Source organism: Pezoporus occidentalis, unplaced genomic scaffold (genome assembly GCF_034315485.1).
Source record: "Pezoporus occidentalis ecotype Australia unplaced genomic scaffold, CSIRO_AGI_Poc_V1 ctg70, whole genome shotgun sequence".
NCBI classification, from domain to species: Eukaryota; Metazoa; Chordata; class Aves; order Psittaciformes; family Psittacidae; genus Pezoporus; species Pezoporus occidentalis.
This window is the reverse complement of record NW_026916053.1, coordinates 1,899,146-1,926,271: the sequence shown is the minus strand read 5'-3', so window position 1 is coordinate 1,926,271 and position 27,126 is coordinate 1,899,146. Positions and strand designations below refer to the sequence as shown.

The 27,126-nt window shown below is 51.5% G+C and overlaps 1 protein-coding gene across 1 annotated transcript; it reads left to right on the top strand.

The window, feature by feature from the left end:
- The first annotated feature begins 60 nt into the window (after positions 1-60).
- Positions 61-19,417, top strand: SDC4 (syndecan 4). Its single transcript, XM_062642237.1, has 5 exons — positions 61-138; positions 14,065-14,206; positions 15,132-15,184; positions 15,427-15,610; positions 16,829-19,417. Exons 1-5 carry the CDS (start codon positions 61-63, stop codon positions 16,978-16,980), a joined length of 609 nt encoding a protein of 202 aa, XP_062498221.1. The 3' UTR covers positions 16,981-19,417.
- The last annotated feature ends 7,709 nt before the right edge of the window (positions 19,418-27,126 follow it).

Sequence of the window (27,126 nt, the reverse complement as noted above, 5' to 3'; positions counted from 1 at the left end):
GGGGCGGCCAGAGCCCGCTCTGCCCGTGGCCGTGCTGCTGTGGTCGTGCTCCTTTTCGCCATGCCGCTGCCCCGCGCCTCGCCGCTGCTCCGCGCTCTGCTGCTCGGCCTCCTCCTGCGCGCCGCTGCCGCCGAGTCGGTGAGTCCGGCCGGGCCGGGACGGGAAGGGGAGAGGGTCAGGCCTGTCCTGCCTGCGCGCCCCGGCAGGATGGGTGCTCCGGGGCGGGGGGTCCCGCTCGGCAGCAGCACCGCTGCCGGTCCGGGAGCTGTCCCCACGCGTTCGCCCTTCTCCGGCGCAGGGGGGCAGTTCCCATTCTTTCCTCCGGTTCCCTGCCTTTTTCCTGGCTCGCACGCTGCTTTCTCCGTTTGGTGCCGAAGCAGCGGTGTCCCGGCCCGGTCCTGCCCCGGATAAAGCCCTGGCTCTAGCTCCATCGCCTGTCCCTTCTGTCCCCTGTGCGCTAGTGAGCCTCGTCCTGTCCCTTCTGACCCCTATGCGCTGGTGAGCCTCGTCCTGTCCTTCTGCAATCAGGGCTGGCCAGTAAGAGCAGTGCAGGGTACAAGGGTATGTGATAGGAATGATCCACTCTCCATTACAGCTTTGATCTCCAACCGCTGGTCAGGAACTTAAGTCCCTTAATCCCTTTTTTATTGTGAATGTGCGATGGGTTAGATAAGTGCCTTACAGTGCTTGGGCAGGCTTTCCAGCCTTACCTGAGTTCGGCTCTGCCAGTCCCTGTTGTTTTTCTGTCTGCATTAAGCCTTCCTCGCTTCCATATGAGATTTAAAAAATGATGCATTACCATGGAGGGTTTAAGAGTCTCTTAAATATATAATGAGCTGAAAGAGTTTGGATGCCTGAAGCTGCAGACACGTGGGATCTTTGGGTGAAGCAGAGATTTTGGGATTCTGCCTTCCCTGCTGTTTGTTTGGGTCCATGTATCCATTTTCTTGGTAGTGCAAACAGGGCAGATTCCCCTGCTAAAAGAGGAAAGAGCTGCTGAGATTAAGGTAACTGCAGGAAATCAGTTCTCCAAACTAGATTTAATCATCCCCATTGCTCTGTTCTGGACTGAATAGGACAGATAAGGTTCAGCTGCTCAACTGCCCTCTAAGAGGGCTGTGGGGCTGGTTGTGGAATGGGAAACTCCCACAGAGAGCATCTGTAGTAATTGTCAGCTACTCTCTGTGATGACCAGCCAGCCCAAATCCACTTTAATCTGGTGTCTTTATCCCTGCTCTTAAGCATGTGAATCGCTCGCTTGAGAACTGGCCCAAACTAGTAGGGCAAACCTTTGGGGCAGACAGCATCTGGAAGTTGCATTGACCATGTTTGGTATGAAATGCAGCTTGGTCTCCCTGGGGAGCCGAGTGGTCTGCAAGCATCGGGTTTCTGCAAAGACAACAAGTTTTGAACAGATGTATTCTGTAAACCCTTATATAGAGTTTAGACGAGTGTTTGCATCTTTTAAGCTACCTAAGGTGGAGTGTGTGCTTGAGAAGTAACACTGGTCCCCTATAAAGCCTTATCCAAACAAATGGTTTGGGTTGCGGCAGCTGGGGAGGAGGTGAGGATGACACACTGTTTGGGAGAGTTCTGCTGGTGCTCCTCCCATATTAAGTTCTTTATTTAATAGCCCTGCCAAAACGTGCAGGGCTGCACAGCATGCGGCTCTGGTGTTTCTGTGGCGCAGGGTGCAGACAGGTAGCTGTTCCTTAACAAGACCAGGATTGTGTTTCTGGTGCTTATGCAAGAGCCTGGCTTTTGCGAGGGATTTGGTGCTATTCCCCTAAGCCTGTACAAACAGAAATGCTTTGGCTCCTTTCCCCTCGCACAGCTTTCTGTGTCCATGGGATTTCTCCGCGTGAAGCAATCCTGAATGTGTAAGAGGGTGGGGAATAGTGCTGAAGTGCCGGGGTGACGTGGGTGCTCGGGCTGTGGGTGGGTTGTGTCACAACAGCTCAGGGTGAGAACATGTCTTGTTCCTGTGGGGCAGGGGGAGGAACTGAAGCCTGACATCTCCCGCTGGTCCCCAGCCCTCTCCGACTGGGTGCTTTAGAAAGCACAAGGCTGTGTGGGCAAGGTGCTCCCCTGTGCTTGCACTGTGTGAGGATGGGGGTCCTACAGAAGATGCTTTAGGGGCCTGGAGATGGGGAGAAAGCTGCCAGTGCAGCCAAGGAAGGGATCAGCAGAGCTGCTGGAGGACTCGGGGTCCTTGCTTGGGCAGAGTTGTTGAGCCTTCCTGTGCTTTTAGCATCTAAAAGTACCCTGGAAGCACAGAAGGGAAGCAAAGGATATTCCCCCCGACCGAGGAGCCTGTGGGCTGGGGCTGCTTCTGCCTCTAAGCTGCAAGAGGACTGAGAGCCCTGAGCTGTGCAGTGCTCACAGGCTGCAACCTTGTTGTAGCTGTTCTACTTTTCTGCCTTGAAGTACGCAGGAGAAGTCTCTGTGCAGCACCACATTGTGTCTGTGTCCCTATAGACAGCACAAATCCAACCCAGGAGCTGCTGGCAGAGGATCGCTCAGGGAGGGGGGGAGCCTTCAGTATTGTTTGTGGGCTCTGTTTGCTGGTTTAAAGCAATCATGCTTGGAGGCTGCCTGATTGGCAAAGCTGGTGTCTTGTTGATGATAGCTGTGTTTGGAAAGTAGTGCAGCATTATTAATGTTAAAACCGGTTTGGCTTGTCCTGCTGCCATTGATCCCGGAGGCCTGTTCTTTCTGCTCTTTGCCCAGTTTCTCATCTGTCCCTCCCAATCAAATCAAGACATCCCTCTGTGCACGTTTTACTTTATTTTACCTTCTAACTTGGCAAACTCGCAAGGCAGCTGAAGATTTAGAGCAAGCCCTTGCTTTGCTCAGCCTCCTTAAAACACAGAGTGGCAAAATTACAGTGTCTTAAGGTGATGTCCCTTAGTCATGAAGGGAAGGAACCCATGACTTCTGGTAGCCAAACCTAGAGCAGTTTGGCTGGATGAAATGCCTGTAATGTGTAGAAAGAAAAAGTCTCTCTCAACAAGAAGTGTACACCACCTGGGGTGGAAGTTTAGGGGTGCAGTGAACAAGTGCACAGCTCTTGGGGTGGGAGTTCAGGGGCACATGGTCTTGTCTCACTCCTGTGAGCCATGGAGGCACCCACATGGTGGGAGCCATCACCCCTGGGGCACAGGCAGGGAGGCTGTGCTGCTGCCCAGTCCTCATCCCAAAATGCCTGCCAGCTCCTAGGCTGGAGAGCATTTCTCTTGTGGCTCAGTTTTCCGAGCAGGTTATGCAAGAAGCGCATCCGGGCTGCACTGGGACTTTTCGGGCTCGGGATAGCAGAGGCTCATTCACTCTAGGAAGTTCAGGCTGTTAGCCAACGAGATTGCTCCTTTTCCTGCCCCTCCTGCTGTTGACTCCCAAGGCCTTGGCACTTCGTGGTCCTGCAGAATCCTGTATCCAGTCCAACAACAGTGAAAATGTTTTTTTTCCGGTGCGTCTTCCCCTCCCCTCTCCCCTCCAAGCCTCTGTTAATGGCTTTACTATTGCCTGTAGCTGTCTGAACGTTTGGGGTGGAGAGGCCATTTGCTGCTCCCAAATGCCTGAAGTGGAGTTTAATGTGACCTTGTGGTTTTCCTGTGATCACTTACTGCCTTCTCGATAAAATCCTGCCCCACTTCACCACAGGCTGCTACCTTGGCTTTCAGAGTGATGGAGAGGAGGGACCCTGGCTGCTCTGCATGCAGGTTTCAGCACAACTCCTGCAGCTACATTTTGTTTTCCTCTGACCCCTGATGCTGGTAAATGCTCTGCTGAAAGTGTGCTGGCTGCTTGAATCCACTTGCCTGCAAGTTAACACCGAGTTGTTGCATTTTATGTGTTGTGGTGTTATTCAAGTGGCTGGATTGATGGGTTGTCTTTAAAACTGTCTTTTTTTTTCAATTCGGTGATAATAACTAGCAATAAGGCAAGTGTGATAACTGTGGTTCTGTGGTCAGCAATATAAATGACTCATAAGATTACTCGATTGAGTTATCCTGGCAAGCTGATCCTCCAGAACCCCCCAGCTATCACTTTGGCTAGGCAAGCCAGCGTGTCTGTCCTTCAAAACACTTCCTTGCTCTTGAGTTAACATTTATCCTCTTTAGCCTGCTCTCGGATGCTTGTAGCTGCATTCTCCCACTCCTCTCCATACAGCTTGTTCCTTTATGCCCTGTAACAACAGCAGGGTTGTGCTGCTTTTGCAGCCTTAAACTAGCAGCTAATGCAGTTGAAACACTACAAACCCAAACCCCGCGCATGCCTGACCTCGGGGCTGGTGTTGCAGAGCATGTGTGGCTGTTTGTTTGAGCCTCGGTGGAATGCAAATGCTTTAGATTAAGGATTCAAATGGACTGCACTAGAATAAGACTCTTGTGATGAGACCGGGTTTGGTGGCTCTTGAATAGACAGGGCAGCGTGGCTGAAGAGTTTAACTTTTAATAGGCTACTGCTTGGAGGGGCTGTAAAAGATCATACATTAGTGAGTTGTTACTGCTGCGCCTCTACATTGGCTCAGGCTTCTAGTTTGGTGTTTTGCTTTGTTTTTAAGTGTGTGGTTGTCCAGTAACGCTGCCGCCTCTGCCCAGCTCTGCTGCATTGCCCTCGGCTTTGACTCGCAGTGGTCATGCTCTGAGTCAGGGTTTCTGGCACTTGCCTGGCCCCACAGCTCTGGAGACTCTGCTGTCACCTCTGAGTAACGGCCCTGGCCCCTTACCGAATGCAGTGACTCAGGCTTCCGCGGAGCTGCAGCACAGAGGTGGATCGTTTCTCATGGCAGAGAGACTGTGCTCCCTTGGCACCCACTGCCTTCACTGCTGCCTTTCTAATCTGCCTGGGGTTGTGCTTATGGTGGGTAAAAAAGCCATCAGGCTCTGCCGTATAACTACTGCCAGTAGCTGAGTCGGTGTTGGCAAAGGCAGATCGGAAAATGGCCATGTCTTGAGCAGTCACCAGCTCGCTCTGGCAGTTCTGTAGCTGCTGTGTTTTCAGGCAGTTCGAAATGAGAGCTGCACGGGGGAGAGAGGGAAGCAGCAGTGTTATCTGAAATGACTGAAAGCCTTCAAAGCAAGTTGAAGGAGGGGAAAGTCTCAGAAGAGCGGGTTAAATACTTAATCCTGAATCCAGAGAAAATGTCAGCGTAGGAGGGGAAAGCACACAAGATGTAGCTGTGTCCCTCTCTGTTTCTGAGGGCTGGCTGACTTCAAAAATACACTGCTTGTGAAAGTCCTATTTGTGCTGGAAATACACACTCTTGACAATTTTATCCTTAAATCCTTTGAGGCTGAGACTGTGCCTGTAAAATGCCAAAGGGCTGTTGTTAGACAAATTATTGGGATAACTTGAAAATCAAAGCAGTTAATTAAAATCTCAGAGAGACACTCCTTGGGGCAGGAAGGAGACTTGGAGACCCATAGCACAGTTATCCAAGCAGCTGGTGTCACGTCAAGCAAAAACAAGGCTGCCTCTTGCCTAAACAAATTGTCTTCTGTCAGGGAAAGCAGACTCTGCCATGGGAAGGATTTCTTTCTTCTGATGTTGCTCTGTCTTAGCTGCTGAAGGGGAAAAGGTCTCTCCACCACAGTTCAGCTAAACCCGTGCTGCTGTCTGCTCTAAAACTTGAATACAGAGTGATGTGGCTTTGCCCCGTTTACCTTGCTGTGAGGCTCACTCTGCCTTCTGCCCTTCAGCTGCCGTTACAGTCAAACTACAGCAATAAAAAGAAGTGTTAACGTGCATTAATGACTCTGGAAGTGCCATTGACTCGCACTGGAATCAGCCTGCACGGCACAGTAGTTATACATCTCTGTGGGTAAGGGGGAACATGGCTGGATGGAGGGTACGTGGTGTGATGGGGTGCCCCTGTGCTGGCCTGGAGAGGAGTGGGACCCATAGGTGGAGGGACAGGTCCTGGTCAGTGCGGTGCTGTGAGGGTGGCAGAAGCTGCTTTTGTGGGCTAGCGGCCCCCTTTAAAAGCAGAGAAACTGTTCCTCTGCCCCAAATGGAAGTGAAGTCTTAGTGATGTCAGGAGCTGTTGCTTGGAAGACTGTTCCCCAGTGAGATAAATATTTATTGCAAATCCACGGTGTGCAGTGGGAGCAGGCTCTGGAGCCAGGATCTTTCAGGAGACTGTTTATGTGCGGGCTGTTCTTGGCGCTAATTCCAAATTTCCTGAGGCTGAGTATGAGGAGCTGGTCCTGCGCGTTGGTTACTAAACAACTTGCTAGGCCAGCCCAGCGCAGGCTTTCCAGAGCCAAGGAAGGAGTGACGAAAACAATAGCTGGGTCCCTCTGCTCCTGGTTGTGACACTGTGGGTGCAGAGATGTGGTCACAGAGGGCTGGAAAACTGCCGGCAGCTGCTCACCCTCTGCTCGGATTGGGAAGGAAGCCTGGCTGGGAGTCCAGAGCTATCCCAGAGAAGAAAATGCTCTGGGGACTGACAGGTTTCCTACAGTACAGCTGCATTATCCCCAACAGCACAAACTGTGTCTGCCGCTTTCTGGGCGCGAGCCAAGGCAATTTCTGCACAAGTTGAGAATGTCTCTGTTCAAAACGAAACAACACAACCCATGCACTGAGAACCCAGGCTCTGCTGCTGCAGCTAACTAGGAAAATCCCTGCTGTTGAGATGTTTGTTTGAATAAATGCTCACACGGGTATAGCCCGATAGCAGAGTGGTTCAGCTCCACTGTCTCAAGTGCTTTCATGCTGATAACTTCCTTTGCTACAACTTTCTGCTGGCAGCTTTGCCAACAGAGCACAACTAAACAGCGTAACTGCTGGCAGAGCTCAACCGCCTGGGCTGAGCTTAAGTCTTTGGGCTACTATTTGTGATTAGATTAAAATGGATTGTGGGAGGGGAAGCATTTGTATGGAGCAGCTTTGGGAATCTTGACTGAACAAACAAGCTGAGATTAGCAGCATTGGGAGCCAGCTGGGAAAGGCACCCTTTGAAGTTGGGTGTCTGCCTGGCTGAATTTTGCTAACACTGGCACGAGGGAGCATAAGGATCCTGAAAATGCATGTCACGTGCTTCTTGCCAAGTGGAAATTCTGCTTGGGTACGTGCACAGGGAAGTATTGGGGCATAGCTGTTTTCTAGGAAAGGGCAGCGAGGGCAAGCCTCTCTCCAGCATGAGGGGGAAATATGATATTATGAAATACCCCAAGCCTGAGGTATCAGCATGAGAAAGCACCCTTTATGGAAAAGCTGCTTTGCTGGGGCCTTTGTATCCTTTTTACCTTCCACGGATGAGGATGCAGTGGAGCTTCCTGGTATAGAGTAGGGCAACTCAGTGAGTCGTGAGCTGGAAAGACTGAATTCCTTCTTTAACCTTGAATAGATTCCTCCAGCTTCTGAACTGAGCCTGGGCAGTGAAGTATATGAAATACCTATGATTAGGCTTGTAAATACCATAAAACCCCATAATCTCTTTATGAAGTAGGTGTGTGTCACTGCCTGTGACCAGGAGAACATTTCAGGGCACAAAATGTCTCTGCCACAGTTATTTTTCTTCCGAGTCACATGAGAGCTCCTGCTTTCCTCTCCTGCAGTTTCCCTTTGAGCCTTATCTTTATTTGCTTCAGGGTAAGTGATTGACAAACAGCCATCTGCAACTGCCTGCTGAGTTTTATCCCCTCTAGCTGGAGGGGAGAAGCCATGGCCCCTTCTCTGGCTCTGTAGGTCTCTGGCACTGGGTATTGAGTGTTTAGGACAGCTATTTTGCCACCTTTGCAGTGAACAGATCCCAGCATGTGCCTGTCTGGCAAAGAACTCAGTCTTTATGGCTTTGCTCTTGGCTGATAATCAGGCAAGAGTAGTTAAACAAGAATTCGTTCCTTTGTAATCTCTGTGGCCTCCTCCTGCTTGCTTCTATGGCATGGCCTGAAAGGCACACGCATGTATGGTGTGGTCTGAAGACAGCAGTTTGTGTGTAAGCAAAATGTGAGTTAAAAGGTAACAGAGGTTTGACTTTGTAAGTGCAGGGAAACCTATTTTGAGAAGCAGAGCCCAGGGTGATCCATCCCTGCTGCAGGGGAGGCACTGGGAAAGCAGGTCCTCTCCGGAGCCTGGGATTACGGTGTGATTGTTGCAGGGATTATGGCTCCACTGCTGCCTGGAGAGCTGCTTGTGGCCACACAGCTTAAGGAATCACCCGGCTAGTGAGGGCAAGTGGGGGAATGACCCAGGCTATGGCTGTGCCAGTGCTGGGTGCGTGTTCTTGCGCACATGGGCTGCAGAGCTGGAGCACACAGGATGGTGATGTGGCTGCAGGGAGATGGATACCTGGTTGGACAGGAACTGTCAAGCTGCTCTGAAGTCAGCTTGAACTAGTGATGCTTTTAGCAGCTGAACAGTTCATCAGCCTGCACATTGCTCTCTCTAGTTAAGAAAGACCCTGTTCTTTGCCTGTGTTACTGAGCACAATTAAAAGATGTATTTTTTCCTCTCTTTGGTAAGAGGCACAAAGAGATAGCATGCAGCAACTGTTTTGGGGTACTGGTGATGCAGTGCTATCCCCTCCTGTCAGCCATGAGCTGCTTGCAAGCTGATCTGGACTTCTGTCCCCGATGTCCCACTTAGTCCTCTGAGGTGTTTTGGATTTACCTTCATGGCTCACTGTGATGGGAGTGCACTTGACTGTTGGAGAGGAGATGAGCAAGGCTGGCTTTGTCCAAAGCTGCTGCGCCTGTGGTCCTGCTCTAGGACTGCTTGAAAAGTGCTGAGCAAAGGCACAGTAGTATTTAACCATGTCTGGAAGCCTCAGGGTGAGCCTGTCATGCGACTAAATACAAACATGTGCCTGGATGGGACCTGTTTAACTTCTGTCCCTTGGCACAGTGTGGGCTGCGTGTGCTGCAAGTTATGTGGGACAGACTGACCAGGAATGAGAGGAAAAATGGGACCCTCTGAGCATGGCCACCAGGAGTTGGCACAAGGGGAATTACTAATATATTTATTCTTTAACTGCAGGTGCTGTGCTGAAGGACTTAGGTGCGACCGAGAGTGCAATAGTGATATTTGCTTTGCTCTCAAGGCAAAAATATCTTTGGCGTTATTATTGTATTATTATTATTATTATTATTTCCCTATACTGAACTGGAGCATGGAGGAAGGGAATAAAGAGTGTTTTGGGGTGAAAATACAGACCCTTCCCTTACTAGGCTGGCAGGAGCTGCCTGTGCTGGAAGCTCATGTCGCTTCTAATAATATTTAATGCTTACCAAGATCTGAAGGGGGCCTACAAGGATGCTGGAGAGGGACTCTTCATCAGGGACTCTAGTGACAGGATAAGGGGCAATGGCTTCAAGCTTAAACAAGAAAGTTCAGGTTAGATATAAGGAAGAAGTTCTTTACTGTGAGGGTGGTGAGGTGCTGGCGCAGGGTACTCAAAGAAGTGGTAAATGCTCCATCCCTGGCGGTGTTCAAGGCCAGGCTGGACAGAGCCTTGGGTGACATGGTCGAGTGTGAGGTGTCCCTACCCATGGCAGAGGGGTTGGAACTGGATGATCTTAAGGTCCTTTCCACCCGTAACTATTCTAGGATTGTAGGAGGGGTCAGAGCTGTCTGCCTTTACCTCGCTGCACACCTCCCTCCTTTGGAGGTCAGCACTGATCTGTGCTGGCCTGTTTCCAGCACTGTATTCCTATTCTGCTTCCTTGCTTTTGGGAAGTGCTTCAAGGGGTTGAGCTCACTCCCAGCTTCCTGGTTTGTCTGCTCCTGCAGGAGCTGGGGGGAAGTGAACCATATGGAAATCCCCTCTCTTGGACGTCGTGGTTTACACAGTTCTCACATCCTTGCACTGAAAAGGTCCCACTGGATTCGGTGCTCTTTGGTTCGTGACGCCGGGCAGCACGAGGGCCAGGGTTGTGGCTTTGTGAGAATGAGCCCTTAATAACCAGGCTGGGCCATGTGGGCAGCTGCCCCTGTCATACAGGAGCCCTCTCTTGTCTAATTTGTAGGTGTGCATTGTGGCGGTGCGAGGTGACCTCTGTCTGTGAGAGCAGAGGCCTGGGAGCGGTATTTGGTGTAATGCTGCTCACTGGGGTGATCTGTGCCACTGTTCCCTACTATACAGCACCTGAGAAAAGCCCCAGGAGCAGCCTAGATTTACGTGTTCCTGCAGGCTACAACGAGTTAACAGATCTGTGCCTCTGCCCCCTCTTCTGCCACCTCCCAGGCTGGCCCAGCTCCGTGTGCTTTTGTCTAGGAAAGATTGACTTTCACCTTGCTCCTGTTTACTCCAGGACTTGTGTACACAGTGCTGGGGAGGGAGACAGATGCAGGAGCAAGCGCTGGGGCTCTGAAGTTTATAACACTGAAGTTATAAACTTAATAAAGATCTCCTTGCTCTGGATGCCCGAGCCTCTGTGGGTCTGACACCCTTTGCAGTGTGCTGCCTGTGACCCTTCAGACAAGCTTAATGAGCCCTGGTGTGTTTTATCAGAGACAAGGGCCAGCTGTAAAAGCCAGTTCCCTGTCTGGAGGACTTTGTCTCTGCCCCAGAGCATCATTTGGGTTGTTTTGAAAGGGTTTGCAAAGGCTGTGGTGAGGACGTGTGGGCTGGGGCAGGCGAGTTGCCTGGGTTTGGCATTTCCCAGAACTAGCCAGCGGCTGGGGAAATGCACACATTGAACAGAAACTTTGCTTTGCTGCCTCCATAAAAGCTTGTGCTTGCTTTAAGAAGAGGCTGTTGCTGGGGCTGTAAGCGGAGACCCCAGGAGCACCAAATGGGGTGGGCTATGGATGGAGCGCAGCAGGGCCTGGGGTGCCAGGGGTGCAGTTCCTGTGCCTGAGCTGAGCAAACAGTGTATGGCCTCATCCAGCAGTGCAGCCTTGTCCGGGCTCAAACATGGGACCTCTGTGTCCAGCTTTTCCAGGAATGACGCTCATGGTTCATGTGCCTGACCTGCTGGGTGGCTGGCAGGGAATAAACGGATTCATTTTGCCGCTGGCAGGCAGGAAAAGCTCCCCAGCATGTTGGTTAATCTCCCGTTGGTGCTTACCGGGGATAAAGCTGCTTAACATGGGGGGGGGAAGTCCTGGATCTAGACTCCTGCAGGGGAAGGTTGGTTTTGTACAGACCCCTCCTGGATGGGAGCATATTGATCATAGGGCTCAACTTCTGCTGCCAGGGTGAGGTGGAGCCGTGCAGTGCCCAGTCCGGCTCTCCCAGCAAGTCCCTGGCCCCGCTCCAGCGCTGGGATGACAGGAGATGGGAAGCAGACTCGGAGCAGCCGGTGCCCTTCTCCAGCTGGCAGTTACAAGAGGTGTTAAGCAGAGTGTGGCCAGAGATGACTTGGCAAGGGTTGACTGTCATCCTGCGGCAGTCTTCGGGCTTTTTCCTCTTGGCTGCTGCCTGCCAGCCAGGAGGAAGCATGGGCACCTTCGGTGGTGCTGCTTCACCTCATAGCAGGGCTGTAGAGAGGACTGAATCCTCTTGGACAGGGCTGCACTTTTAAAGCCATACTCTGGGGACCACTTCATGTGGCGGCTTGGGAAGCCCAAAGCCCTTGTGAAAGTGCCTGTGTGCCCTCTTGCAGGTGTGTATGCAAGGAATGTGCCTGCCCCAGACCTGCCCTGTGAGCACAGTGCTCCACTGTTAACTCTTCACAGGCTCCCTAAGCCCCAGCTCCCAGTGGGAGCCTTCTCCCTAGGAAAGCATGTCCTGAAACCTGGAGGTGCCCAGCAGCCCTCTAACTTCCCTGGCAGATTAATCTGTAAAATGGGGCTTGCTGCCCACAGGAAAAGTTGCCCATATGGCTTGAGAAGCTCTTATGGCTTCCAGGAACTTCCTTGTCCTTGCACAAGAGGATGATGAAGAGTGAGCTCAGGGAACGCTCCCTTATAATCTTATTTACACTTGTGAGTCAGTCATTTCCTTGTCATGTCCTCTGGCTTGTAAACACTGTCTCCCCTTATTTTAATAGGGTTTTCTGATAGCCAAACCCGGTGTGTTCTGCAGCATACACTAATCCCCATGCCTGGCTGCCACCTCTCTGCTCACGGCTGGCCTGAGCTGATAAGGCAGCAGCTCTCCAGCCACACCGTGGCTTAGACCTGGCTTTTCTTGAGCAGCCCTTGCTTGGGCACTGTCTGGTGACTCATAATGAAGCACAGCATGAGCTGGCACAGGGGTGCAGCTCAGCATGGTGCTCTTCCCAACATGGATCTGCCCAGGCTCAGGTCTTGCAGCAAATGTGCTCCCCAGCCCTGGTACCCTAAAAGGGAATTGGGCTCTTCCTGCCCTTTGATGGAATGGCCAGAAGCTATCCTGGGAATAGCTACTGGATGCTGGCAGCAATTTTCATTTCAGGTCTGGTTTTGGCTGGGTTTCACGTATCTTGAAATGAATTTGCCTTAGAGCGAGTGATCCATAACGTTAGGAATGCCCGGTTCCAGGCTGGGAGGGGATGTCTTCCCAGCTGGCCTTCCCCAGCTCCCTTCCCACCACCCAGTGTCAGGCAGGGATCTTGGATGAGACAGCCTCTAGGCTGTTCATTCAGTTCTCCTCCAGCAGAGTTGCTGGGGAAACCAAAGATGCCTCAATAAGCTGATGAGAAGCACATCTAGTAGCCACTGCTCCTTATGCAAAAAGAGAAACATCTTGTCCTGACCACAAGGCCTTCTTTGTGGCAAAACCAGTGAGCTACTGGGCAAGGAGGTCAGGGCTGGGTCTGTGGGCAGGGGAAGCCTACACATGGCTTGTGCCTGTTGTTGGCCTTTGCCTGGGAGATCAATAGCAGATGTAATTCATCACTCAGTGTCACTGCTGGGCTGTGGGGTGGGCCACCCCTGGCCAGGAGGGCAGGAAGGCAGATCCCAGCCACTCCAGGGCCCACTGCTGCTTTGCTGGGGCTTGGCTGGTGCCACCCACCTCTAACTGTCCCCATGAGTCTCTGATCTTCACCCTGTGAGGCTCATGGTAAGCCTGTTCATTAAGAAGAGCCATTGGATGTGCAGGAGTGTGGAGTAAAGGGATGCTTTAACAATGCTCTCTTGGGAAGACAGTCCCTCTGAAGGACTTCTCAATCTTTCTGTGGGAGCAGCATGAAAAAAACACAGACAGTTTAGCCCATAGCTATGGGACCCATCCCACCAGTTATGCTTTTTGCCCTAGGGGAAGGGGTCAAGTCCCCCAGCATGGGGATGACTTCATGGCTGTGGAAGCATCTGGAGCTACTGGAATCTGTGGGCTGGTGTTGAGCAACCTGAGATCTCATTCATACCTGTGGTCCCCTCACTGGGGCTGGCCCCAGGGCTGTGGGGTGAGGAGAAATAGTGCTGGGGAAATAGCATAAGCTTGGTGAGGGCTTGTGGCTCCTTGAAGCTCCAAGTGCACATGAGTTCTGGTGTGCAAATTGCTGTTGTGGCCAAATGGCTGATTCTCTGGGAGGCTCTCCTGCTAACGTGCAGTCATCTGCCCATAGGATCATGGACTTCATTTTACAGACTTGCTTGTTTACGTGTGTTTTAAGAGGTGAGGCAGAGGAAGCTCTTCCTTCAGGCAAGTCCTTATTGACAGCAAGTGCTCTTGAACCATCCCATTATATTGCACTGCAGTTCAGCTGAACTGAAAGACCAGTTTTTAACCCTTGGGTGATAAAGTAGGTTTGTTCTCAACACAAGGAGCAAGGAACTGCCTTGGTGTGAGCCTTCAATCCTGTACAAAAACCTGACCTGTAGGTGCCAAGCTTTTTATCTGGGAATAGCAAGTCCTTCCAAATCCCCCCCTTACCGCAAGCTGAAGGTATTCCTTTTCCAAATGCTTTTGCTACGAACTCCTGACCAAGATCCTGCTGTGTTATTTTTGCCCTCTGAACTTGTAGGAAATTCCCCTCCCCTGCTGGCTCTCACTGCTGAGAAATTCCAGGGGAATTCAGCTATTTTCAGGCTGATGCAGATAATGCTTTTGGTGGGGAGGTGGTTCAGCATTTAGAGTTCTTCTGATGGAAGCGATGTGCTTAGCACAGGCTCCGGAACTCCTGGCCTTTTGTGAAATGCTTCTGAGGAGTTGTCTGGTAGTTAATACTTCTCTGCCCTCACTTACAGGTGAGAGAAACAGAGACCATAGATGCCCGATGGCTTGAGTATCCTGCCTCCGGAGACTTGCCAGATGATGAAGACATTGGTGAATTCAGGCCTCACTTAACTTCTGATGAGTTAGATATAGATGAGACATCTGGGTCTGGAGGTAAGTGGGGTGGGAGAATGGGTCCTCCCTCAGTAGGTGCTGTGAAATTTCTTCCAGGAGCAGCCCATGAGTGATGTGCTAAAGGCACAGCCAGAGCTCCAGAGGGAAGGGCAGTGTCAGGTGGGGATGAGAACACCGTGAACCGTAGTCACTCACAGATGAGAACAGTGAAAGTGGTGTACCATAATGTTGAATCACTTGGGGAGAACAGATGGAGTCCATCCAAGCTTGTCTTGGTGCAAGTGAAAAGGCAGCTCATGAGCTGGATCTCTTTCCTGTCAAACTCCAGAGAACTTCTGAGAAATGTAAAAAATCTATTGTTGATGCAGTGCTAAAAGACTGAAAGTTAGTACCCTGGCTGAGGCCAAACAAGGTGAAGGACTAACTGTTGTTAAAGTGAACTCTCTGTGACATGCAAAGCTCCCTGCCCAAACCAGTTTCTATAGCTTCATGTCCCCTTTATGTGAACATTTGTTCTCTAAAAGGGAAAGAACAAGTGCTGAAATCGGTGTCTGACATGTTCAGGCAGATCTGGTAACTCAAGGGTTGGCAAACTCCTTTAGGGGTGGGTGGTGAGAGCATTGTCCTCCATTAGCTGCAGCTTAGCAAGCTATAGCAGACTTGCTTAGCAGGGCAGCTCCTGGTAATCTGCAGGGGGGGCGATCTGTCCAGCTGAAGACCCCTCCCATGAGAGAGGTGTTGGTTTTAAGATTGCATCTCCTGGTTTTAAGATTACATCTCATGGTCTTGTGCAATCAAAGCAATTAAATGGTAAAAGTACTAGTAGATAAGAGGGAATTACAGTCCTAGTTCTGTCTGCAGTTGCTGGTTTGCAGGAAGTGTCTGAATTCTGGAGAAATGGAATGTCATGAGAGGAAAATTTCATGTCCTTTTCACTTCCTTTTTCCTTTGTTCCCCTTTGCAGACTACTTGGACTCTGAAGATGCCATATATCTGACCACCATGGACGCTCCTGTGGTAGGTATTGCCTCTGCATGTTTTAAGCGATGTGGAGCTACCCTTGTCTGTCCATGAAGCTTTTGTGGAATACCCTTTCCCCTGCAGAACATGGCATCAAGATGACTCCACCTGCTTGAGCAGGAACAGTGTTCTCATAATGCACTAAGCAAACTTTCTTCTCCCTGTACACCCTCCCGCTTTGAGTTGCAGGCAGGCTGGGTGCTGCTTACTGATGGGTGTGGTTTGTCTATATTCTGTAGATATCTGACAACTATATCCCTGGAGATACTGAGGGGAAGATAGAAGGGAAGGGGAAAAACACAATGGTGGACAATGAAATCATTCCAGGCAAAGCTGTACCTGTTGAAGAGAACCTGCCCAACAAGATCTCTGCAGCGAGTACAGCCAACAGCAGCATCTTTGAAAGAACAGAAGTCCTTACAGGTAATGTTCCACCTTGTCCCTGATAAATCATTAATACTGTAAATCATAATGGCTGCCTGGGGAGCAGTTCCTTGTTGGTGAGGGGAGCAAAATATGTTACTTTCATGACTGCCTGTGGCAGGGTCATTTCTGCATTCTAGTCCTTGAACAGAAAAGCCTATTGCTTGCCTTGCTGGGATAAACAGCTTGGTTTTGAGCTGCCAGGTGACTGTTAAGGCAACAGTGCTACACAAGAACGTGGCAGCTGCTCTGCATCCAGGTACTATCCCAACAGGAGGTGTATCTAGCCATAAATCAATTACATCATTTTGTATCAAATGCAGGCATTTTCTGTCTAACCTCAGCCCAAGTCCTGCCTGTTCTGATCATTGCCAGGAACCAAACAACTTCTCTAAGGGATTTAAACGCCTAGTCAACTGTTAAAAATCTTAAGTATTTCTGTCTAGAGCAAAACTAAATGGCTGGCTTCCCCTCAGCATGTGGGACAGATCTGTCTGAAGGCACACTTCATCAAGCACTTGGCCTGGTGGTCCGAGTACAAACCTTGGCACATCTTGCCAATCTGCAGCCATCCTCCCAGTCAGGAGTGCCTGGAAGAGTGGATTGCAAAGCCACCTAACAAAGCTGATTTGTTCAATGAGTAGGTGCCACAGCAAAGGATAAACTTACTGAATTCTTGTGGCCACCCTTGGTGTGAGGAGAGAGAAGATCTTGTTGGGTTTTTTGAGGGTTTGTGGTTCCTAGTTGTTGGGGTGGGTGTGAGTTATTTTTTGGAGGGAGGTGGTGGTAGTAGTGCTGTTAAACTGAAATGCAGAGTCCCCAGAGTGTGCTCACACAGGTAGTTAATAAAGCATTTCAGTCAGAGCTGTACCATTCTCCTGGTGTTGAGGCTGTTTGTGGGTTGTGGTGGGTGTTTTTGTTTTGCCTCCACACGTGGAGATGTCTTTTTGTCAAAACCTCTTTCTTGCACTGAACAGGAACATCAACACAAACTGGTTAATGTGGAACATTATTCTGTGGTTAGATTGAAAGCAGTTTCTGGCCTCTGCCAATAACGTGTCCTGTTGCAGAAAATGCCAGCACATGTGGTGACAGGCACATGGACATGCAGGCTCTGGAGGCAGTTCTGGGGGCTGGTTCTCTTGAAACAGGCTTTGAGATGTAGCTGATGGTTTATAGTTGTCCAAGACTTATTCCATGCTCTCTTTTCCTCCCCAGCTCTCATTGCAGGAGGGGCAGTGGGCCTCCTGTTTGCTGTCTTCCTGATCCTCATCTTAGTCTATCGCATGAAGAAAAAGGATGAAGGTAGTTATGACCTTGGGAAGAAACCCATCTACAAGAAAGCCCCAACAAATGAGTTCTATGCTTAAAACTCAGCAGCACCTTGTGCCCATCAAGGGACAAACAGACTGTATGGAAACACTGTGCCCTCAGATGAGATGGGCTGAACAAATGCTCTTTTTTGGATTGAATTTCAAAGTGACTTTGAGAGAAAACAAACTTCCTACGTGACCCTTCCCATCCCACTCAGCTACCAAGGGCCCAATGAAATACAAAGAGTCTGAAAAAAAATAAACCTCAGTGTATTTTTTTCTTGTTTCTAAAGCTAGTGTAAAGAGAATCAAGATGCCAAATTTTCTGCTTGGTTTCATAGAGGGTATATAAACACAAAGCAGACTGTATGGAAGCAAACACCATGTGTTTGCACCCAATGTGCTGAGCTCAGATTGGCTGCTTCTATAGAAGATGGCTCTTTTTATAAACCTTGCTAATAGAAGTCTTGCAGCAGGCTGGTGATGTGGAGCATGTTTGTGGAGAACTGTTTATGAATCTCTTACACTACAGATAATGTTGCCTTATCAGGGGAGTAAAAGGCCCATAGGGGCTTAATCCCTGAATGCCATAAAGGGCCTATGGGAATGTCTTCCCTCGGAGACTTCTGTCTCTTCCTGTCAGCCCCAGGCAAGGGTCATTAGTCCATGAAATCAGGACAGCCGGCTTTGTTTGGCTATGGGGGCACCCTTTCCTTGCCTTCAGTCTCTTTTTTTTTTTTTTTTTTGTAAGGATTGCTTGTAGGAGGTGTTCTTTTTGTTTTGTTTTTTTTTTTTCATAAAATTTTAAAGAAAATAGCCTAATTTTTATATAAAGTTTGTAGAAATAGTTTTGAAATAATAATAATAAAAAAATCTACTTTTTTAATTTCCTCAGATTTATTTTTTCATTCCCTTTGTGTTTCCTTTGGCCGGGCATTTCTCTAGAGTTGTTGTTTTATATGATTCATATTCTCAACTGAAGCAGAGCTAGCTACAGTGTGTTACAGGTTTCTTCTATTTCTATAGCAGCTACTGTAGAGGGTAAAGATATTTATGGCTTTCCCATAACTTTTTTAGGAATTGATTTTTTTTTTAATAGAATTATTTATAGTTTCTGAAATGGCTGCTCTTGGTTGGTAACTTTTATCCTTTTTATGTAAAACACTAATATAATGAGTCTCTGTGAAAACTATTTAAGCTTTATTCTGTGAATTTTAATTATAAACGCAAAGCAATAACTTCTAGGATTAATTTGTATGCAAAATTGGATTCATAATATGATTGAAGTAGGGGAAAAGATGAGAGAGTATTTCTAGCCTGTAATATATTATAATCGGTCCTATAGAGCTATATATTATATATTTTACTGAGGAATAATGCAGTTAAGAGTGAAAAGGCTGGAGTTTGTTCTTCAGCAGCCTTACTGTATGCAAGAGGCTTGGTCTCGTTTGTGCTGCTGTTTATCCAGTGTCTTGCCTGGTGTTTGGTATGCAGCTGGGAGCAGCTGGAACCCTGGGGCTCTGTCGCGTGTCCCTGGCCTGTGCCTGGAAGCAGGCGGTTGGAGGTGTGCCAGGTTTGGTCCTCTTTGGAGCAGAGATCCCCACCTGGGGTTACTCTTTGGAAGCTCACAGTATGGTGGAAATAACTTTGTTCTGGTGGCTGGCTGCACTGCAGAGTCCCTGTGGTGCTGTGCCAAGTACCTGCCTCTTGCAGGGGGCTGGCTTTTGTAGCTGGGAGTCTGTCTCAGTTGGGAGCATTGAGCTTTCATAGAGGGCTAGCTCTGAACCGCCCATGGTGGGTCTCTCTTAATATATCATGTACATAGCTCCTACCTCTACTGAGAGTTAGACTGATTGCCCCAGCACTCCTAAAGTGACGGGTAATGTGTGTGTCCAATGCCTTTGTTTCAAGAAGGTGTTACAGAACTTTGTGCATGTCATTTGCTCCTGCAGCTCTCTGAATCTGATGTGGCTCAGGAGAAGCCCAGAGTGTGGGCCCCCATACTGAGCATTAGGCAGCACAAAACCAGATTGGTTGGGAAGGCTGTTCAGCAATTTCATCGACTCCTGAAGCCTCCTCACTGAGGGTTTGTTGTCGGCTTTAGGCCAAATTCACAGAGGCAATAGAACAAAAGTTCAGCTTCAGCTGGTGGCAGCTGCTTCCCAGAGCTGAGCAGGCCAAGTGGGAATGCAGGGGGAGCCCTGTATTGAGACACCGTGTGAAAGGACTTTTCCCAAGGCTTGACTGGCTCGCTTGGTCCCAGTACAAGTGTGTTCAGGGAATCTGCAGGCGCTGGGAAGCTGTAAAAACTGCACAGAGGTCACTGTGGACTGGGAAGGAGAAGGGAGGACTTCACTGCCAATGGACAGTGGTACCGGAAAGGCAGGAGCAGCATCTGCTTCTCGGGGTGTTTAGGTTCTCTTGTGTAATTGCTCTTGGGGGTTTTTCCACTGTTACTGATTTTATTTTCTCAAATAAACTGTTACTTTCTAAACCTGGCTTTTTGGACCATTTTTGATCAGAAATAGCTTTTTGGGAGTGAGAAAAACAGGGAGCTCGTGTTTGTGTAACTTGGTTTCCCAAAGGGGGGAGGCTGGGATGTGGCTTGGTGGTGGCCTGAAGCTCAAAGAAGCTTTGTCTGTAGCTCATGTGCTGCCTTCAGTGTTTGACCCCTAAGTGACTCCTGGAGGACCAGTGTCACCGGGCTTCTGGAGCTGCTGAAGCTCCTTCAGGCGAGGAGAGGCAGCATGGCATGGAGGTGAGCCCACCCTCTTTTTGGGGATCAGTTTTGTCACGGCACCTTTAGAGATCTGTCCTCTTGCAGTGGGAAGAAACGGGGAACTAGGGACAGGCTTGTGCATGTCCCCCAGTGACAGCATGTGCCTGCACCCTCAAAGATACAAGAGCAATGTGTGCAGGTTCTTGAACCACCAAGTTTCAAGCCAACCCTCTTTCAGTCGTGTGGACCTTCAAGTGGCCAGTGGAGTTGTTTCAGCTTCCCTGAAATCAGCTGTTGTGGGAACAAGTCCATAGGTGCCTTCTTCAGGGTATTTTGGACTAAAGCAGCTCTTAAGCAAGATCTTTCTTGGAGGAAGCTGCTTCTCCAAGCCCTCTACTCTGAAGCTTGGTGCTCTCAAGGGACAGGACAAGAGTCCCTGGGCACGTGGCAGTTCCTGGGCTGTGCTTGCTGGGAAAAGCACCGAGTCTCCTGAGAAGTGCTGTATTTAACTGGATTATCGTCCTCGAGAAAACCAATTCCCTTCTCCCTGGTGGGAGCTCCCACTCCGGGCGGTTGGGATTAGCGGGGATGGAGGAGACAAATCGGGCCTCGCACTCAGGCTCCCTCAGAGGGGAGGGAATAGCAAACACTTGTGGATCTGCTGCTAGCGCTGGGTGATGCAAGTCCCGGGGCTGACCTTTGCTCCGTGGGTGCTGCTGTTTGTCACTAAACCGGTGACGTTCACCCACAGCCTTCGTGATCTCGTGTGGCTCTGCCAAGTTCCTGGAAGCGCTGCTTGCAACGGCCTGTGTTTGTGTTTTATTTCCTTTTAATATGTTTTATGTTCTCTCCCGGGCTGCAGGAATCCCGTGATCTTCCCAAAACCGCCCTCGGCGTAAAAGCGCCTTGTTTGTCTCCAAAGCAATGCGGACGGGTACTCCGCAGATCCCTGCAGCGGGAGCCTTGGCTGCCTGCCTGTCCTCGTGGAGCCGTGGCTCCCGGGATGGGTTGGTCCCCATTCCCTCCATCTGCCTTTCTGCCCGCTCAGCACTACAGCCCTGTGAACTCCTGCTCTTTGGGAATAAGGGACCTTGGTTTTCCTCCCAGCGCTGCTCTGGGTTTAAAACCGCAGCCCCGAGGACCTGCATTGCTCCGCTTGGGAGGCGCCGTTCGCTCCCGCTCGCCTGGGGTCTGCTGCCATCTCCCGGCGAACCCTGCCCGGTACGGGGCGGTTCCTGCTTGCTTTTCGTCCTTTTCCCCCTCCTTTATCTCCCCCGTTTGATTTTTCCCTCCTCTTTTTCCGCTTTCCTCCGTCCCATCCCTCCCCTTCCCCCCGTTTTCTTTTTTTTTTTCCTCGTTTCCTTTTTCGTTTTCCATGTCCTGTTTAGTTTCTCTTTCTTTCCTCCCTTACTTCCCTCCACCCTTTTTCTTTTCCAGTTCATTACAAGACCCTCAGTGCAGCGGAAGGCCCTGAGCTCTTGGCAGGACTGGAGAGGAGGGACTGGAACAGCTTCACACTTGGAGGTGCCACCAGCTCCTGAGCCCTCAGGTGGAAGCAAGCACTTTCCACAGTGCTCCCCAGCCCAGCTCCGCGCTCCTTATGGGGAGCGAAAGCATTGCCGAGACATCGGCTCTGTCACAGCCATTGAAGCCGAAGCTCGTGGGCAAAGCTGCCCATAAAGGGGTGTCCTGGGCTCTGAAAGGCACTTGGGACCCACAGGGAAACCATTTCCATATAAAAGACATTGAAAAAGGCTTTGCTGTGGGGAGGAGGTGAGTGCTGGACATGGCATGGGTCTGGGGCAAAGAAGACCCCCCAGAATGAGCATGTGGGGGTGCTCAGGCTGAGCAAGGGCTGGGGAGGTGCTGGACTGGCTTTCCCTATGTGGGCAACGTGTTCCAGGAGCTCGGGGCTGGCACCCGCCTCACCCCTCAAAGTCAAATCCACTCTGTTCTGTGCCTGGGAATCAGACCATGCTGTGCCCTGTGCTGCAGAGAGCCCCCCAGCTCAGCAGCACCCCCATCCTGCCCCAGTGCCACGGGGATGGGCCCTTCCCGCTCTCCCACCGGGCCGCAGGGGCAGTGGGTGCTCGTGGGACTCCCTGCTTGTGCCAGCCCAGGGGCAGTGAACTGCCATGAGCTGCTGCATTCACAGCTACCTGTCCCCAGAGCCACGGGCAAGCCCGGACCTGCGAGGGCTGTGCCCAGCATCGCGGAGGGTGTGGTGGAGCCAGCCTGGCTCCCAGCGGCACCCCAGCCTTGGGCGGTGGTGGCTCTGTGGAGCCCCAGCTCCTGGGGATGTGCAGGGCAGGGATGCTGGCTTGGCTCAGCCTCCCTGCTGCAGGATTCCCACGGGAGGGAAGCTGACTGGGACCGCCCTGTGAGTGCATCTCCACTCAGCTGCAGGGACGGGATGCTCACCTCAGACTGATGGCCTCTCATCCCAGGTGCTGGCATATGTGGCCAAGAAAGGCAAATGTGCAGGGCACTGAGCATCAGCCATGGTCCTTCTCCCAGACCATGCTTGTGCAGGATATGGCCGCTAAGGTGAGTGTTGTGCTCCTTGAAGGTTTGTTTTGCAAGTCCATGCTTGGCAAAGGTGCCCCAAAACCCCTTTCCTTTCTGCTGAGCCCTTCCTGGTGCTACCAGAAGGATGATGGCCAGGGCTACTTCATGGATGTCTCTTTGCTTCAGGACGAAGCACAGTCTGAAAGCAGAACCAGAGCTTGGGGCTGCCTAACTCTGAAGGTGATCTGCTGGGACCAGCATGAGGGGCAGGCTGGCAATCCTGGGCTGCTGTCCTGGTTAACCACCACCGACCAGTTCGTTGTTAGAAACCAGTTTGCTGCAGCTGTAAGCCCATTGCTGCTCTGCCTCCATGGGGCAGGACCATTTTTGCATAAGGCAGGGCAAGGACTTGGGATATGACCGCAGATCTCTGTGGGGTTTGACATGGACAGGGAAGGACACGAGTGTGGATGTCCCCTGCTGAACTGATGCGAGGCCCTGAGGTGCTGGGGGTGCTCCCAGTGCTTAACAGCATCGGCTCACCCAGGGGCACTGCCCTTAACTGCTGCAGCATCGCCCTGCCAGCCCTGGGCAGGGGGAGCCTTGGGGTGTTTTGCCCAGTATTGATGTTAGGAGAGGAAAAGACACGGTTTTTACCCAGGGGATGGTTATTTCAGGGAAGGGTGTGTGTGTGTGCAGGAGGTGTGGGCTGCCTGCTCCAGGCATGCGGGAGGGAACAATGGGGCCACTGTGTGACCGGATGCCCCGGCCCCTGTCAGAAAGGTCCAGCGAGGGGTTTTCAGCACGTTTCTATTCCCCCGCTCGGGTATAATTACACGGGGGAACAAAGAGCCCTTCAAACCTGCCCCGGGGGGGGCTGCGCACACACACACGTGTCGGCTCTTGGCAGGGTGCGAGGGATCGGTGACCACGCACAGCCACAAAGGCAGCCCTGTGGGGCTGGTGGCACTGGGCAGGGGCATGGGGACAAACCCGGGGTGTCACAGAGAGGGTGGGGGACTCCTCTCCTGCAGCCGTACTCCTGGTTGTGCTCCCCAGGGCAGAAAGCAAAGAGCAAACCTCGCCCTGGCTCTCAGCACTGATCCTGCCCTTGTTGTTAATTTAACCATGTGCTGGAGCAGGTTTCATGAAGTGCCTTTTCTTCTGCCCCTGCGGTGCCTCATCCGGTGCATGTGGGACTCTGAGCTCCCATGCTGGGTGCTGGTTTGGGGGTCGGCTGCTCCCTTCACTCCCATTCACACAGGCAGCCCCTTGGTGCAGGGTGGGATGGGCAGCCCCTCACAAGCAGTGAGCTGGGGACTTTACATCAGCCCTATGTGGGTCTGGCAGGTTGGCCTGGGTTCAGCAGTAGCAGTCATTTTTCTCCTTCTTGGTAGCCTGTGCAGTGCAGTGTTTCGGCTCAGGAACAGAGCTGATAACAAGGATGTTTTGGTTTGGCCAAGGACTTTGTGAGCCTCATGCTCTGCCAGGGAGGAGGGGAAGCCAGGAGGAAGCAGAGACAGGACACCTGACCCAAACTGACCAAAGAGGTATTCCATACCACAGCACGTCATGCCCAGGATATAACTGGGAGTTAGCCGGAAGGGCTGGGAGACTGCAGGGTTGGGGGAGGTATCGGTCGGTGCTTGGTCGGGCTGGGGGGGGCGAGTTATCAGTCGGTTGGTGGTGAGGTGATGTATTCTCTTCCCTTGTTATTTCCTTTATCATTGTTATTATTGGTGGTAGCAGCAGTGATTTGTGTTATACCTTAGTTACTAAACTGTTCTTATCTCAACCCGTGGGAGGTGCATTCTGTTTGATTCTCCTCTCTGTCCCTCCGGGAGTAGGGGGAGGGCAAGAACAGGGGGAAGTGAGTGAACAAGTTACCTGACTGGGTTTAAACCACGACACAGGTGAAGACCACGCTGAGCATCCCTGTGCAGAGTGTGTATGCAATGGGCTAAAGCCCCACCTCTGCTGGTGAGCAGAGCAGCATCCCCATATTCTCTGTTCTCAAGGGCTGGTGAGGCAGGCATTTATAGCAAGCAGTGGGGGCTGTGGGCCCGTTGGGACCACCCGGAGGCTCTGCCTGGGGGACAGCAGGGATCTGGCAGCACTGCCACTGCCTGACCATGCTTGTGTTGGGGAGGGGGTGAGGATGCTATGCAGGGAGGTGCCAGGGATCTGCCCTGGGCTGCCCTTGCCAAGGCAAACGCCTTACTGCCCCGATCCTTACACCCCCAGCCAAAAACCAGCCCACCCTCCGCGTGGCAGATGATGTTCCCTGGGGATGGCCGGAGATGCCCCGATGATCCCCAGCGCCCAGCACAGCTCCGGGGCAAGCAGTGCGATGAGTGTGGCGGTGCTCAGCAGGCAGGCTGCTGGAGGTGGGCTCACTAGATGGCAGCAGCTCTTCTTCCAAAGGGCTGGGAGGTGCTGCACAGCCCAGGCAGAAACGGAGGCACCCCAGAACCAGCCCTCGTGTTCCTCCGGGGTTTTGTTTTATGGAAGGAAAGCCAGGATCTATTTTCTTCTTTGTGTTTTTGTAGGGACGATCACCTCGGGAGCTGAAATAGCTCCTAGTGGTGGAGCTCTGGGCGGGAGCAGAGGATCTTCATTGCCTTCAAGCTTTGCCATCACCTGCAGATGCTCATGCAATGCCACACAGCGTTAAGTTATCCTGGGCATCCCTAAAGCACTTGATACCTTTCCTAAATCCCTACTTCTTGGAGTGAAGGTGGTTTTTTTTTTTTTGGGGGGGGGGGTGTGTTCATTTTATCCCCATGTTTTTGGCTGCCCTGCGGGTGGGGGAAGCTCCACGTACAATTCAGGAGCACAGCAGAGCTGCCAGATGGGCTCTGTGGGACAGCCCAGCTCACTGGAGCCAGCAGCATGGCCCGAGCGTGCACCCCTGACATGTGCTGAGCTATTGCAGGCGGCTGCAGGCAGGCGCTGCCGACTCCGGAGCAGGAGCGCACAATTGGATGGCTGGAGCCTGGGCGAGACGTTTGTGTTAATCAGTGATTCTGCAAACAAACAGCTCCGCTGGGACCCTCCGCACGTGTTCCCCATGGCAGTGCCTCCTCCAGGAGGTGCAAAGCTCCTTGGTGCCATTTGCAGGTCCTGCAGTGAAAAGCAGATTAAACGCAGCCCGTGGCCAGGCGGGGGAAGGCAGGAGCCTCCCGAGCCCTCCCAGCCCGCCCGCCACCACCTCTCTTTTCCCCATGTGGCTTGAATTACTGTGGCTGTTTGCTTAATCCATCAAGCTTCAAGAATGAGCCACTCGGTGCTTCCTTGGCCTCTCCAGCAAAGCGCTGTGCTGTAAACATAAGGCAGGCTTGTTCCAAGCCCTTGAAGTCAACAAGCAGTGCTCCTCCTGCCCTTTGGGACCAAGCTGCTGCTAAATATAGCCAGGGGTGCTTTCCATTCATAAAACGTGAATTATGCTCCAGCTTCCAAGGAAAAGGAGAGGGTCGAGGAGGCCGTGGGTTCCAGACACTCCTGTTTGGAATGCAGGAAGAAAGAAGCTGGAAATATTTGACCCCATCTTTTCACAGCCCTCCAGTTCTTCCCCAGGGAGATGGAGGAGAAAATGCTTTTGGGAGAAATATGAGGGATTGATTCAGGTCAGCTGCAGGGTTTCTTGCATCTCACCCTCAGTTACATTATGGCTGGGGTGGATTTGCTGGGGAGGTGAGGGCAGGGGATGGTAGACATGGGCTGATGGGGTGGCCCAAGCAGCTGCCACACAGGAACAGGGGCAGTGAGGCCTCATACCACTGCTACCACCACCTGAGTGCACTGGGACTTGCCTCCTGCTCGAGGCACTTGCTCCCCTTTGAACACCCTTCACATTGTTCCCCTTCCTCTGTCCTCCAGCCCTTTCCTCCACCAGCCTTTGGCTGTTGCCATGTGGTGTAATATTCCCCCTGAGTCGCTCCTCCAGCAGCTGCAGCTCCAGATGCACACAGATGTGTCTGCCAAGAGCCTTTCACCTTCTGTGAGATTCCTGTTTTGCAGAAGAAGGAAACCCATCTCCTGGTGGAGTTTAGGGAGGTGCTGCCCACTGGGAAGCCCTGGGTTAGGACACTGGAGACCCATGGGAGCCAGGGCCATGCATGAGCTGCAGATGGAGACACTAGGCACCCCTGTGCATCTCCATGCTGGATGGTGCGAGGCCATTGATCCCCTGCAGCCCTGAATTCAACATCTGGAGCCATGGCTCTCAGTCTGGGCAGCTCCAGCACCCAAACCATGCAGGCGAGCCAGGCAATGAGCCAGGGATGCCCGTGTGTGGGTCCTGGGGCACTGCACGCTTCCCCTGCTCCCAGCTGCTGAGTTCAGTGTGGGTTAGAAACCTCTGTGGGTCTGTCAATTGGGTTGTTTCAAAACGCAGCTCAAGGCTGCCAAACCAGCAGGTTTCCATGTACACCACGGGTCTTTTGATGCCTCGGAGATCTAAAGTCTAAATAAAACTTTAAGACCCGCTCTGTGTAAAGCTCAGGTCTGGCTTCAAGAAACCTGGCTTCTTTTTATGGCATCTTCAGATCAGCACTTTCCTGCTGGTGCCAGCACTGCAGTTTCTCTGTGTGAATAAGTGTGTAAAACAACAGAGCTCAGCAGAGCCACAGCAGTAGGAAGGGGCTGGGTTTCACACTGAAGGGCTTTTTCTCTCTCTCTTTTTTTTTTCCCCTTTTCCTTTTGAAATAACCCCATTTGGGCCTCCAATAAAAAACCAAAACATCTGTTGCCGGGTGTTTGGCTGCTGGAAATCAGCTCCCCATTACTGAAAAGCACAGAAGCAATGCAGCGATTCCTGGTATAGGTCAATAAGACATAAGGTCGCATTCATGCAGCATCCCTCTCCATCCTGGCCTTTGAATATATGGACTGAGGACATCAAGGGAGCTGTGATGCTCTGTGCCAGCACAGGAGGTAAATCATGAAGGTTAGTAAAGAGGCAATTGAATCTGTAA